A 14,164-nucleotide genomic window follows, 5' to 3' on the forward strand; every position below is an offset into this window, starting at 1 on the left:
AGACCTTAGTGCTGCTTTTGTCACCATCAATTAACACATTATTTTGCAGAGATTAGAAACCCTAATTGGTCTTCAAGGACAAGTTCTTGCCTGGTTTAGATCTTATCTGTCAGAAAGATATACATTTGTCTCTCTGGATGGTTTGTCCTCTGACAAATCAATTGTAAGTTTCGTCATTCCTCAAGGTTCCATTTTAGGATGACTATTGTTTTCACTATATATCCTACCTCTTGGTGATGTCATTTGGAAACACAATGTCAACTTTCACTGCTATGTGGATGACACACAGCTGTACATTTCGATGAAACATGGTGAAGCCACAACATTGCCTAGCCTGGAAGCCTGTGTTTCAGACATAAGGAAGTGGATGGCGGCAAATGTTTACTTTTAAACTCGGACAAAACAAAGATACTAGTTCTAGGTCCCAAGAAACAAATAGATCTGCTGTTGGATCTGACAATTAATCTTGATGGTTGTACAGTCGTGTAAAATAAAACTGTGAAGGACCTCGCCATTACTCTGGACCCTGATCTCTCTTTTGACGAACATATCAAGAATATTTCAAGGACAGCTTTTTTCATCTTCGTAAACATTGCAAAAATCAGAAACGTTTTGTCCAAATTGATACAGAAAAACAAATCCATGCTTTTGTCACTTCTAGATTAGACTACTGCAATGCTCTACCCTCTGGCTACCCAGATAAAGCATTAAATAAACTTCAGTTAGTGCTAAACACAGCTGCTAGAATCCTGACTAGAACCCCAAAAATGTATCATATTACTCCAGTGCTAGCCTCTCTACATTGGCTTCCTGTTATGGCTATGGCTGATTTCTGCTAACCTATAGGTTTTACTGCTAACCTACAAAGCATTACATGGGCTTGCTCCTCCCTATCTCTCCGATTTGTTCCTGCCGTACATACCTGCACGTACGCTACGGTCACAAGATGAAGACCTCCAGCTGGAGGCAGGGCTTTCTTCAATAGAGCTCCATATTTATGGAATGGTCTGCCTATCCATGTGAGAGACGTAGACTCGGTCTCGACTTTAAGTCATTACTGAAGACTCATCTCTTCAGTAGGTCCTATGGTTGAGTGTAGTCTGGCCCAGGGGTGTGTAGTCAGCCCCTTATTACGGGGGCTGAGTCACTGGCTTACTGGTGCTCTTCCATGCCGTCCCTAGGAGGGGTGCGTCACTTGAGTGGGTTGAATCACATACGTGCTCTTCCTGTCCAGTTTTGCGCCCCCTCGGGCTTGTGCGGTGGAGGAGATCTTCATAGGCTATACTCAGCCTTGTCTCAGGGTCGTAAGTTGGTGGTCTGTTGATATCCCTCTAGTGTTGTCGGGGCTGTGCTTTGGCAAAGTGGGTAGGGTCATATCCTGCCTGGTTGGACCTGTCCGGGGGTATCGTCTCCTGACCCCCCCTGTCTCAGCCTCCAGTATCTATACTGCAATAGTCCTTGTGCCGGGGGGCTAGGGTCAGTCTGTTATATCTGATGTAATTCTCCTGTCTTACCTGGTGACCCTGACCTGTTCACCGGACATGCTACCTTGTCCCGGACCTGCTGTTTCTGACTCTCTCTCTCTCTCTCTGTCTCTCTCTCTCTCTCTCCCTTTCTCTCTACCGCACCTGCTGTCTCGACCTCTGAATGCTCGGCTATGAAATGCCAACTGACATTTACTCCTGAGGTGCTGTTCTGTTGCTCCCTCTACAACCACTGATTATTGTTTCACTCTGCTGGTCATCTATGAACGTTTGAACATCTTGAAGAACAATCTGGCCTTAAATGGCCATGTACTCTTATGATCTCCACCCGGCACAGCCAGAAGAGAACTGGCCACCCCTCAGAGCCTGGTTCCTCTCTAGGTTTCTTCCTAGGTTCTGGCCTTTCAAGGGGGTATTTCCTAGCCACCATGCTTCTACACCTGCATTGCTTGCTGTTTGGGGTTTTAGGCAGGGTTTCTGTACAGCACTTTGTGACATCAGCTGATGTAAGAAGGGCTTTATAAATACATTTGATTGATTGATTAATACTGTAAGTGGCTCAGTGGGTTGAAGCTGACAAGACAAAGTTTGTGGTTTTATATCCTATGAGGGATACATATTCCATGCCCTTACGAACCATAATTCACTTTGAATAACAGTGACCACAATGTCATATAACTATACCTCAGTGAATTCCACGTTTGCTGGGTCTCCCAGAATCTGACCGTCAGGTTGCTTGTAACCGGCATAGCGAATCAGCTGTGTGTTCCACACCCGGAAGTCATGCTTGCCATCTGTCCTCTGAGGAAATATGGTAATGGCAGATCTGGAAAAAAATTGATATGACCAGGTGTGAAAGTAGATGTAATTTCTTCCCTGTACGGTAGCTCCTTGGGCCTGAACATAGAATTACATATAGTAGAGGTGTGGACTCGAGTCACATGACTTGGACTCAAGTCAGACTCGAGTTACAAATATGATGACTTTCAACTCGACTTTGATTTTAACACCAATGACTCGTGACTTGACTTGGACTTGAGCCTTATGACTCGACCTGACTTGATACCCTCCCCAAGCCCAAATATTAAAAATTATGCTATTAAAAAAGTGTGCAGAGCATCAACTCTTCATTTAACGGATTACAGTTTGAATCAGACAGCAGCCAATCAAAATGTGCCAACTGGGAAAAAGTTGTGCGTGGCAGTGCAGAGGAACGTCAGCGGGGGAATTCAGATGGAGCGCTTGGAAAGATGACACCCAAAATTACTATTTTTGGATATAAAGACGAAGCTGTATCAACAAAAAATGGATTGCAACTTGCAAAACATGCGGGAAGAAAATTACAGACGGAGGCGCAACAATTTCCAACTTTGTTCGACATTTAAAGCTGCACAAAGAACGGTAAGTTGTGGCTAATATAGCCGACAGCTATATATTTTATTACTTTACTAGTGTATCATGTAGGCTAACGTAATGTTAAATCAATGAGCCTCCACACAGTCAGTCAGTGCGGGAACGTGATCATTTCACCCAAGAGGGGTGGGGGGGGGGGGGGGGTCTTTCTCATGGCTACCCATGTATTTCCATGGAAATATAAAGTTTATTTGTAAAGTAATAAATATATTTTTAAAAGCATTCATGATTTGCATAAATGTAATATACTAACTAATACTCTTGTTAAAAATATGAAATGGTATTACATTTGGTGAAGAGCACATTATGACTTGTTTAGGACTCGAAACTCAAAGTTAAAGACTTGAGACTTGACCTGATACTTGCCTGTCTTGACTTGGGACTTGAGTGCTAATGTTCGTCGACTCTAAAATAATTCCCACGTCCATACAGTGCACTGTGCACCCGTCATTTGAAGAATGGAAAGAGACATTGCCAGCAAAACCTTAAGAAGTGTAATGAATGTGTCACGTCCTGACCAGCAGATGGAGCTGTTGTTGTAGTTTTGGGGTCAGGACGTGGCAGTCTTGTGTTCTGTGTTGGTCTTGTGACTCCTGATCAGGAACAGCTGGGGATCGTTGTTCCTGATTGGGAGTCATATATGTAGGAGTATGTTTGTCACTTGGTTTGGTGGGTAGTTGATTTTGCACTGCTGTATGTAAGTACTTAGCCTGTAAAACTGTCGGTCTGTCGTTCTCTTTTGTTTATTGTTTTTCCCGTGTTCACGTTTATTTAATAAATTATCATGATGAACACGCAACCTGCTGCACCTTGGTCCATTTCCACAGAAGACAGCCGTTACAGAACTACCCACCACCAAAGGACCAAGCAGCAGAAGAGGAGGAAGCCACAGGAGAGAAAAAGGGAACAATGGACATGGGAGGACGTCCTGGACGGCAAGGGAGCCTACACCTGGGAAGAGATCCTGGCCGGAAGGGATCGCCTCCCATGGGAACAGGTGGAGGCACTCAGGAGAGTGGAGGCAGCTGGACAGAGGAACCATCGGGAGAGTTACGCTGGAACACGGTTGGCTAGGAAACCCGAGAGGCAGCCCCAAGATTTTTTTTGGGGGGGGCACACGGGTAGCTTGGCCAGGCCAGGGAAGAGCCGTAAGCCAGCTACCCGTGACTACAGGGAGGTGCGTACGAGGTGGAGGGCGTCATGTTACGCTGAGGTGCGCACCATCTCGCCTATACGGATGCACAGCCCAGTGCGCCCAGTACCAGCGCCCCGCAGGTGCCAGGGCAAGGGGAGCATCGAGCCGGAAGGGGTGATGCCAACCCTGCACTCAAGACCGCCAGTGCGCCCTTTCGGTCCGGTGTTTCCCGCTAGACACACTAGCATGGAGGTGCGTGTCTCCAGGCTGGTACGTCCAATACCTGCCCCACGCATCAGGAGTCAACAGTCGTCGGAGCTGCCCGCCAGTCAACAGTCGTCGGAGCTGCCCGCCAGTCAACAGTCGTCGGAGCTGCCCGCCAGTCAACAGTCGTCGGAGCTGCCCGCCAGTCAACAGTCGCCGGAGTGGCCGGACTGCGCTGAACTGCCGGAGTGGTCGGACTGCGCTGAACTGCCGGAGTGGTCGGACTGCGCTGAACTGCCGGAGTGGTCGGACTGCGCTGAACTGCCGGAGTGGCCGGACTGCCCTGAACTGCCGGAGTGGCCGGACTGCCCTGAACTGCCGGAGTGGCCGGACTGCCCTGTTCTGCCGGAGTGGCCGGACTGCCCTGTTCTGCCGGAGTGGCCGGACTGCCCTGTTCTGCCGGAGTGGCCGGACTGCCCTGTTCTGCCGGAGTGGCCGGACTGCCCTGTTCTGCCGGAGTGGCCGGACTGCCCTGTTCTGCCAGAGTGGCCGGACTGCCCTGTTCTGCCAGAGTGGCCGGACTGCCCTGTTCTGCCAGAGTGGCCGGACTGCCCTGTTCTGCCAGAGTGGCCGGACTGCCCTGTTCTGCCAGAGTGGCCGGACTGCCCTGTTCTGCCAGAGTGGCCGGACTGCCCTGTTCTGCCAGAGTGGCCGGACTGCCCTGTTCTGCCAGAGTGGCCGGACTGCCCTGTTCTGCCAGAGTGGCCGGACTGCCCGGTTCTGCCAGAGGTGCCCGCCTGCCCTGATCTGCCAGGGTGCCCGGCCTGTCAGGATCAGCCCGAGGGGTCCTCCTGCCCTTCGGTCCAGCCCGAGTGGTCCTCCTGCCCTCCGGTCCAGCCCGAGTGGTCCTCCTGCCCTCCGGTCCAGCCCGAGTGGCCCGCATGCCCTCCGGTCCAGCCCGAGTGGCCCGCATGCCTTCCGGCCCAGCCCGAGTGGCCCGCATGCCTTCCGGCCCAGCCCGAGTGGCCCGCATGCCTTCCGGCCCAGCCCGAGTGGCCCGCATGCCTTCGGGCCCAGCCCGAGTGGCCCGCATGCCTTCCGGCCCAGCCCGAGGGGCCCGCATGCCTTCCGGCCCAGCCCGAGGGGCCCGCATGCCTTCCGGCCCAGCCCGAGGGGCCCGCATGCCTTCCGGCCCAGCCCGAGGGGCCCGCATGCCTTCCGGCCCAGCCCGAGGGGCCCGCATGCCTTCCGGCCCAGCCCGAGGGGCCCTCCTGCCCCCCGGCCCAGCCCGAGGGGCCCTCCTGTCCCCCGGCCCAGCCCGAGGGGCCCTCCTGTCCCCCGGCCCAGCCCGAGGGGCCCTCCTGTCCTCCGGCCCGGCTCGAGGGGTCCGTCTGCCTGGCGCAGCTATCGGCTCCACCGAAGTGGGCGACGCCGAGGGTGGAGCAGGGTCCACGTCCTGCACCGGAGCCACCTCCAGGATAGGTGGGTTGGGGAGGGAGGGTGTAGCACAGTGCCGTCGTTGACGGCAGCCACCCTCCCTTCCCTCCCTTATTGTTTAGGGGTTATTGTTTATGGGTTTTGTTGGGGATTTTGTTTGTTGGTGTTTTTTTGTTGTTAGGTGCATTCCGGGGTCTGCACCTTGAGGGGGGGGTACTGTCACGTCCTGACCAGCAGATGGAGCTGTTGTTGTAGTTTTGGGGTCAGGACGTGGCAGTCTTGTGTTCTGTGTTGGTCTTGTGACTCCTGATCAGGAACAGCTGGGGATCGTTGTTCCTGATTGGGAGTCATATATGTAGGAGTATGTTTGTCACTTGGTTTGGTGGGTAGTTGATTTTGCACTGCTGTATGTAAGTACTTAGCCTGTAAAACTGTCGGTCTGTCGTTCTCTTTTGTTTATTGTTTTTCCCGTGTTCACGTTTATTTAATAAATTATCATGATGAACACGCAACCTGCTGCACCTTGGTCCATTTCCACAGAAGACAGCCGTTACAGAATGACATCCGGTGATTGTCCTTCATTGGGCCTACATCTCATTAGGCCTAACCCGAATTGTGTCCACTGTCCGCGCTCGTCTCGGTCTCCACCTCTCGTCTCTGCCTTCGCAAAATGTCACTGTTCTTGTCAAGCCACCCCTCATTTTTGCAGTGAATTGCACATGTTTTCAAGTCCATTTGCTCCATTTTCATTAGGGTGACATGCGTAATGATAGATAATAGTGTAGTAGCCTACAGTAGTAATTATTGTGATAGGCTCATGTTGAACCAGTACGTCATAACCCCACTATTTATTATTTTTTATTTTATTTTATTGAACCTTTATTTAACTAGGCAAGTCAGTTAAGAACAAATTCTTATTTACAATGACGGCCTACCCTGGCCAAACCCGGGCGCCGCTGGGTCGCCCTATGTTGGCGATACTCTGCTTACTTTTACCCCTGAAAAAAAGCCACCCTCCCCCAGAGAGAGAGAGAGAGAGATTTGAATGACGGGAGCATAAAGACTGTATCTATGGCGATGCAACAAATGAAAGTCTACTCACATACTATCTAAAGGTTTAGCACAGTTTAACCCAGGAGGCTCTGGGATAAGGAAGGCTGGAACTAAAGCTTGGTTACTTTTAGTCCGTCCCTGCTGAACCACTGAACCCATCCTGTTGGGTTACGCTAAAGCCATGACAGGGCAAACGTGTTGATTCTACTAATCTGTCTGTAAATCTCTGACGCCCAGTGGAACAGTGAGAGGAGAGCAGCTGGTATGATCTGGGGCAGTGGGTTAGATACAGCATCTGGGCACCAGTCTCTCTACTACGCTCTGTTTACAGACCAGAAACTGGTGGTTATGTGTGGCTCAGTTGGTAAGAGAATGGTGCTGGTAATGATAAATTCCATTGTCAATACAAGCCCCCCAAATGTTAAGGGAATAGATAATATTTTTGGAGTCTGAATCAGAAGCAGTCTGCAGATCAGTAAAGGATGTAGCCAACTCCATACTCATTTGATGTCATGCTATACAAAAACCTGACAGAGGACATGGCTAAATCACAAACTGATCTGCTATCAGGCTTCTGCTACAGGCTTCTGCTACATGCTGACAGTGGCTGAATATTTTTTATATATGATATCAAGGACTATCAGCTGTCTTTGGGAATGTGAGGTGAGGCGAGGTGACTTTAACTCAGCGCAGGGATAAGTCAGACTGATACAGGTTGCCATTAATTAATTTGGGAGTAAAGACGTGGTTTGATTAGGCAGAGCTGTATTGGACTGATAAAGGACATGAGTCTAGCTGTGAGAAAAGTCTAGCAGACTAGAGAGATGCAGTTGAAGAGACACAGACAGACAAGGAACAGAGAGAAAGAGTGGGCTAGTGAGAGATCTAGAAGAGATGGAGAGATGGAAAGAGGGAGAGAGGGAAAGAGGGAGAGATGAAGAGAAGGAGAGATGAAGAGAGGGAGAGATGAAGAGAGGGAGAGATGGAGAGTGAAGAAGGGAGAGATGGAGAGGAAGAGATGGAGAGGAAGAGATGGAGAGAGGAAGAGATTAACTGAGGTTCAAGGTGACAGAAAGAATAAATGGAGGGAAATAGAAAACAGACAGAGATCCAGATGGAGAAACTGAACTAAAGGGAAGTGAGTGACAGACCAGCATAACATAGAGAGGAGAGGAGACAGAAAAGAGACAGAAAGCCAACACTGAGAAAAGGGACAGGGAAACGGACAAACACGATTTAAAAAAATTAACTGCTATTTTTAAAGGAACAGGTTGGCTTTCTTTTAGCTAGCTAGGTCTTTTTTATTTGTCTAAATTTGCACTACCGACTCACCTCAGGTTTCCTTTGTTAGTGGCATACTTGATGTGGTTGCAGATGTAATTGTACATTCCGTGAGCCGTTGTGCAGTCCCTGGCATCGAATACCTGTTATAAAAACATGTATTCAAAGAATGTTACTCAAACATTTTGAACGCTACCACAGTTTTATTGAGTGCAATCTTTCATCCTGAAGTTCTTCATAAAACAACTCAAATTCAACACATATTTAAGAATCCAAGGACCTTAGCAAAAGCATGTTGTCATTTCTTATTAACGCTATATGGTCAGGCAAATAAATGAAAGCGGCATCACTCTATTTTCCATTACAGTGTGATTCGTTTCACCTTAGATATCACTTCTTTCATCCTCAGCCTATATTTGATAGTTTCACTCCTAACTTTTGGGATGTCTGCCCTGCCTCCGTTAGGGTGTATATAGACATAACAGCCAATATGTTATTGAAATAAAATGGTGGAATACATCACTCTGCAATGCATTTATTTATTTTTCAAAGCTGAGCTTTCCGACTATTCAGTGCCTTACTCGATAGGTGCAAATTAGTCACATGTAGTGACATATTACACAGATCATGACGAGAGGCGGGGAGAGTGTTATGTACCTCCATTCCAGCTGATTTTAGACGTTTCTTCATAACTGGTGGCATACTGGCTTAGGTAGATTGGATTTTGACATTGAGCATTGAGTTTCTGATCTGTAGTTTGGACCAAATCAAATCAAATTGTATTGGTCTCGTATACATATTTAGCAGATGTTATCGCAGGTGTAGCGAAATGCTCATGTTCCTAGCTCTAACTGCAGTATACCTTACAATACAAAACAATACACACAAATCAAAAAATAAATAAAAGAAAGAAAGAAATTAAGAAATATCAGAATGAGCAATGTCAGAGTCTGGAATATAAATATATATATATATATATATATACAGTCGTGGCCAAAAGTTTTCAGAATGATACAAATATTAATTTTCACAAAGTCTGCTGCCTCAGTTTGTATGATGGCAATATGCATATACTCAAGAATGTTATGACGAGTGATCAGATGAATTGCAATTAATTGCAAAGTCCCTCTTTGCCATGCAAATGAACTGAATCCCCAAAAAACATTTCCACTGCATTTCAGCCCTGCCACAAAAGGACAAGCTGACATTATGTCAGTGATTCTCTCGTTAACACAGGTGTGAGTGTTGACGAGGACAAGGCTGGAGATCACTCTGTCATGTTGATTGAGTTCGAATAACAGACTGGAAGCTTCAAAAGGAGGGTGGTGCTTGGAATCATTGTTCTTCCTCTGTCAACCATGGTTACCTGCAAGGAAACACGTGCCGTCATCATTGCTTTGCGCAAAAAGGGCTTCACAGGCAAGGATATTGCTGCCAGTAAGATTGCACCTAAATCAACCATTTATCGGATCATCAAGAACTTCAAGGAGAGCGGTTCAATTGTTGTGAAGAAGGCTTCAGGGCGCCCAAGAAAGTCCAGCAAGTGCCAGGACCGTCTCCTAAAGTTGATTCAGCTGCGGGATCGGGGCACCACCAGTACAGAGCTTGCTCAGGAATGGCAGCAGGCAGGTGTGAGTGCATCTGCACGCACAGTGAGGCGAAGACTTTTGGAGGATGGCTTGGTGTCAAGAAGGGCAGCAAAGAAGCCACTTCTCTCCAGGAAAAACATCAGGGACAGACTGATATTCTGCAAAAGGTACAGGGATTGGACTGCTGAGGACTTGGGTAAAGTCATTTTCTCTGATGAATCCCCTTTCCGATTGTTTGGGGCATCCGGAAAAAAGCTTGTCCGGAGAAGACAAGGTGAGCGCTACCATCAGTCCTGTGTCATGCCAAAAGTAAAGCATCCTGAGACCATTAGTGTGTGGGGTTGCTTCTCAGCCAAGGGAGTGGGCTCACTCACAATTTTGCCTAAGAACACAGCCATGAATAAAGAATGGTGCCAACACATCCTCCGAGAGCAACTTCTTCCAACCATCCAGGAACAGTTTGGTGACGAACAATGCCTTTTCCAGCATGATGGAGCACCTTGCCATAAGGGAAAAGTGATAACTAAGTGTCTCGGGGAATAAAACATCGATATTTTGGGTCCATGGCCAGGAAACTCCCCAGACCTTAATCCCATTGAGAACTTGTGGTCAATCCTCAAGAGGCGGGTGGACAAACAAAAACCCACAAATTCTGACAAACTCCAAGCATTGATTATGCAAGAATAGGCTGCCGTCAGTCAGGATGTGGGCCAGAAGTTAATTGACAGCATGCCAGGGCGGATTGCAGAGGTCTTGAAAAAGAAGGGTCAGCACTGCAAATATTGACTCTTTGCATCAACTTCATGTAATTGTCAATAAAAGCCTTTGACACTTATGAAATGCTTGTAATTATACTTCAGTATTCCATAGTAACATCTGACAAAAATATCTAAAGACACTGAAGCAGCAAACTTTGTGGAAATTAATATTTGTGTCATTCTCAAAACTTTTGGCCAAGACTGTATATATATACACCACTTACAGTGTTGTTACTGACCTGTAGTTTGGACCACTGGATGCGTCCTACACAGCGGGAAGCGTTCCTCCAGGCGTGCTTGGCTCCGTAGATCAGCTCTGTGTCTTTCAGCTGGTACGTTCCAGAAACCTCTATCTCCTTAGTCGCCTCCTCCAGCCGGTCAAGGTGGGCCTTCGAGCCAAACCTGTTACAATATACACAGGCAGGAGGACAGAGCCAGGGGTCACACAAGAGTCATGTCAGAACAGTTGCATTTAGAGTACGTTTTGCATCAAAAACATTCTCTAAACCTCTTTAGGCTATTCTTTGCTGCTGCGCTGTTCTGTCCCCTGGCCCCGGGGGTCCACCGTCCTGTGGATTGTCATTGTGGCCCTGGCCTAGTACACCCGAAGCCAGTAAAGAATGTTTCACAAAGTTCCTGAAGCGTGGGGGTGTGTTGGGTTGGGGCGCTGCAGGGCGGTGAACCCCTGGGGCTGGAGTGACCAAGCTACAGTATATTGTGTGCAAGTAAAAAGAGCTATACATTATTATTGTGAAATTAATTCTATGGAGGCTGTGCTCTTCCTGAATGTATAGGAGTGTATATGTAGAGGTTTGTGTGAGCCACAGGAGGCTGGTGGTACCTTAATTGGGGAAGACGGGCTCGTGGTAACGACTGGAGCGGAATCAGTGGAACGGTATCAAATACATCAAACACATGGTTTCCATGTGTTTGATGCCATTCCATTGGCTCCGTTCCGGACATTATTATGAGCCATTTCCAAACCTTTCCCCCAAACCTTTCCTTCAATAAAATACATTTTATTTGTTATAAAAAAAACATGTGCACCCAGGCATGAGTGTCACAGAGAAAGAGGTACTTTAAAGTAACACATATTTAGAGTACTATTTACATCATATGTATATATGAGGACAAACAAATGGCATTTGTACTACTGGTGGGGATGCTGGCAATGAGGGATGCAGGCAAGTACATCCAAAGGTATGTAAATATCTGAAGTATAGGGTCAGTGTTAGTGCAACTCTCCTGCCTTTTGATGGAGGTGTAGTACTGGTCTATGAAGTCAGTAGCCAGCGGCAGCAGCTCTTCTTTGGCCCGGGACTCATCTGGCTTGCGGCTCCCCTGACTTGGTGTCATGATAGACCCGAAACACACACGCTCAGTGCAGATCGGCAACTGAAAGGCAACGTGGATGACATCACATCACACAAGGCTTTGATCACATGTAATTTCCTTGTAGAACAAAAGCCATTGAGGAATCACATGGCTTCCATCTATAGTAATCACAATTCTGATCACACATCACAGTCCCCAGGGGACTTCTGATCACATAGCATAGCCCTCAGGGGACTTCTGATCACATAGCACAGCCCCCAGGGGACTTCTGGTCATAGCACAGCCCTCAGGGGACTTCTGATCACATAGCACAGCCCTCAGGGGACTTCTGATCATAGCACAGCCCTCAGGGGACTTCTGATCACATAGCACAGCCCTCAGGGGACTTCTGATCACATAGCACAGCCCTCAGGGGACTTCTGATCACATAGCACAGTCCCCAGGGGACTTCTGATCATAGCACAGCCCTCAGGGCACTTCTGATTACATAGCACAGCCCCCAGGGGACTTCTGATCATAGCACAGCCCTCAGGGGACTTCTGATCACATAGCACAGCCCTCAGGGGACTTCTGATCACATAGCACAGCCCTCAGGGGACTTCTGATCACATAGCACAGTCCCCAGGGGACTTCTGATCATAGCACAGCCCCCAGGGGACTTCTGATCACATAGCACAGCCCCCAGGGGACTTCTGATCATAGCACAGCCCCCAGGGGACTTCTGATCACATAGCACAGCCCCTAGGGGACTTCTGATCATAGCACAGCCCCCAGGGGACTTCTGATCACATAGCACAGCCCCCAGGGGACTTCTGATCATAGCACAGCCCCCAGGGGACTTCTGATCACATAGCAAAGCCCCCAGGGGACTTCTGATCATAGCACAGCCCCTAGGGGACTTCTGATCACATAGCACAGCCCCCAGGGGACTTCTGATCACATAGCACAGCCCCCAGGGGACTTCTGATCATAGCACAGCCCTCAGGGCAGGTGCATTCTCTCTCTCTCTCTCTCTCTCTCTCTCTCTCTCTCTCTCTCTCTCTCTCTCTCTCTTTCTCTCTCTCTCTATGTCTTTCTTTCTCTCTCCCTCTCTCTGATCCTTTGTCTTTCTCTCACTCTCCCACTCTCTGACCCTCTGTCTCTCTCTCTCTCTCCCCCCTCTCTCTCTCTGTCTTTTTCTCTCTCTCTGTCTCTCTCTCTCCCCCTCTCTGACCCTCTGTCTTTCTCTCTCTCTCCCCCTCTCTGACCCTCTGTCTTTCGCTCTCTCTCTCTCTCTCTCTGACCCTCTTGTCTTTCTCTCTCTCTCCCCCTTTCTGACCCTGTCTCTCTCCCTCTCTCTGATCCTTTGTCTTTCTCTCACTCTCCCACTCTCTGACCCTCTGTCTCTCTCTCTCCCCCTCTCTCTCTCTGTCTTTTTCTCTCCCTCTGTCTTTCTCTCTCTCCCCCTCTCTGACCCTCTGTCTTTCTCTCTCTCTCCCCCTCTCTGACCCTCTGTCTTTCGCTCTCTCTCCCCCTCTCTGACCCTGTCTTTCACTCTCTCTCTCTGACCCTCTGTCTTTCTCTCTCTCTCCCCCTCTCTGACCCTGTCTTTCGCTCTCTCTCTCTCTCTCTGACCCTCTGTCTTTCTCTCTCTCTCCCCCTTTCTGACCCTCGGTCTCTCTCCCTCTCTCTGATCCTCTGTCTTTCTCTCACTCTCCCTCTCTCTGACCCTCTGACCCTCTGTCTCGTGCTCTCTCTCTCTCTTGATATCATGGATAGTCAGGCCTTACATCCATGGTTCTGTCTATGAATTTGAGAGTGGTTACATTTCTCCAGCCCCATCCCTCAGCTCTTTGTTATTGCTTGAACTGCAGATTGCCCCTTTCAACAGATATGTCCAGAATGACTGAATTATTCATTGAGTCATAGTGGCAGCCTGAGAGAGAGAGAGAGAGAGAGAGAGAGAGAGAGAGAGAGAGAGAGAGAGAGAGAGAGAGAGAGAGAGAGAGAGAGAGAGAGAGAAGAGAGAGAGAGAGAGAGCGCACGCGCGCTTGGGGATTTTTTTATTCGCTCGAGAAAGGAACCCCCAGGGGACCCATTGCTCAGGCATTTCTGTTTTACAGAGAGAGAGACACTAAAGGAATTCTTTATTTAGTGTCTGAACATTCTTTAGCAGTCACTTCCTCTAAACAATGAAAAGGAAACATTTCTAATGCAGCGAAAACAGCCAACTAACTATATCCAAATAGGATTTTAGTAACCACATGGTAGACCTGTTACAATACATCAATCATGAAGGATTTGACAAATATCCACTTTGTTATAACAAATTTGTTGAGCGTGTGCCAATCCAGGGTCTTTCTTCTATCCCCCACAGCCTGTGTTCCTATGACCTTTTTACTGCATCTACGCATTCGCCAAATTAGACAGAGAGAAAGAAAAAGGCAGAAAATGTTTGGCCGAGCACGAACACAGAGCGGACATTTAACAGTAACT

General features: G+C 48.3%; 1 protein-coding gene across 1 annotated transcript in view; it reads right to left on the bottom strand.

Moving 5' to 3' along the window:
* The window catches only part of LOC100136388 (nitric oxide synthase 1), a 190,573-nt gene that overhangs the window by 68,891 nt on the left and 107,518 nt on the right, over positions 1 to 14,164 (bottom strand). The window contains exons 5-8 of the mRNA XM_045704274.2: positions 11,604 to 11,749; positions 10,594 to 10,756; positions 8,059 to 8,150; positions 2,169 to 2,310 (exon numbers count right to left, since the gene is read on the bottom strand). Of these exons, the coding sequence (XP_045560230.1) occupies positions 2,169 to 2,310; positions 8,059 to 8,150; positions 10,594 to 10,756; positions 11,604 to 11,749 (543 nt within the window). The remainder of the gene's footprint in view (positions 1 to 2,168; positions 2,311 to 8,058; positions 8,151 to 10,593; positions 10,757 to 11,603; positions 11,750 to 14,164) is intronic.

The sequence above is a fragment of the Salmo salar genome, chromosome 20, assembly GCF_965601325.2.
Source record: "Salmo salar chromosome 20, fSalSal1, whole genome shotgun sequence".
Classification (NCBI taxonomy): Eukaryota; Metazoa; Chordata; class Actinopteri; order Salmoniformes; family Salmonidae; genus Salmo; species Salmo salar.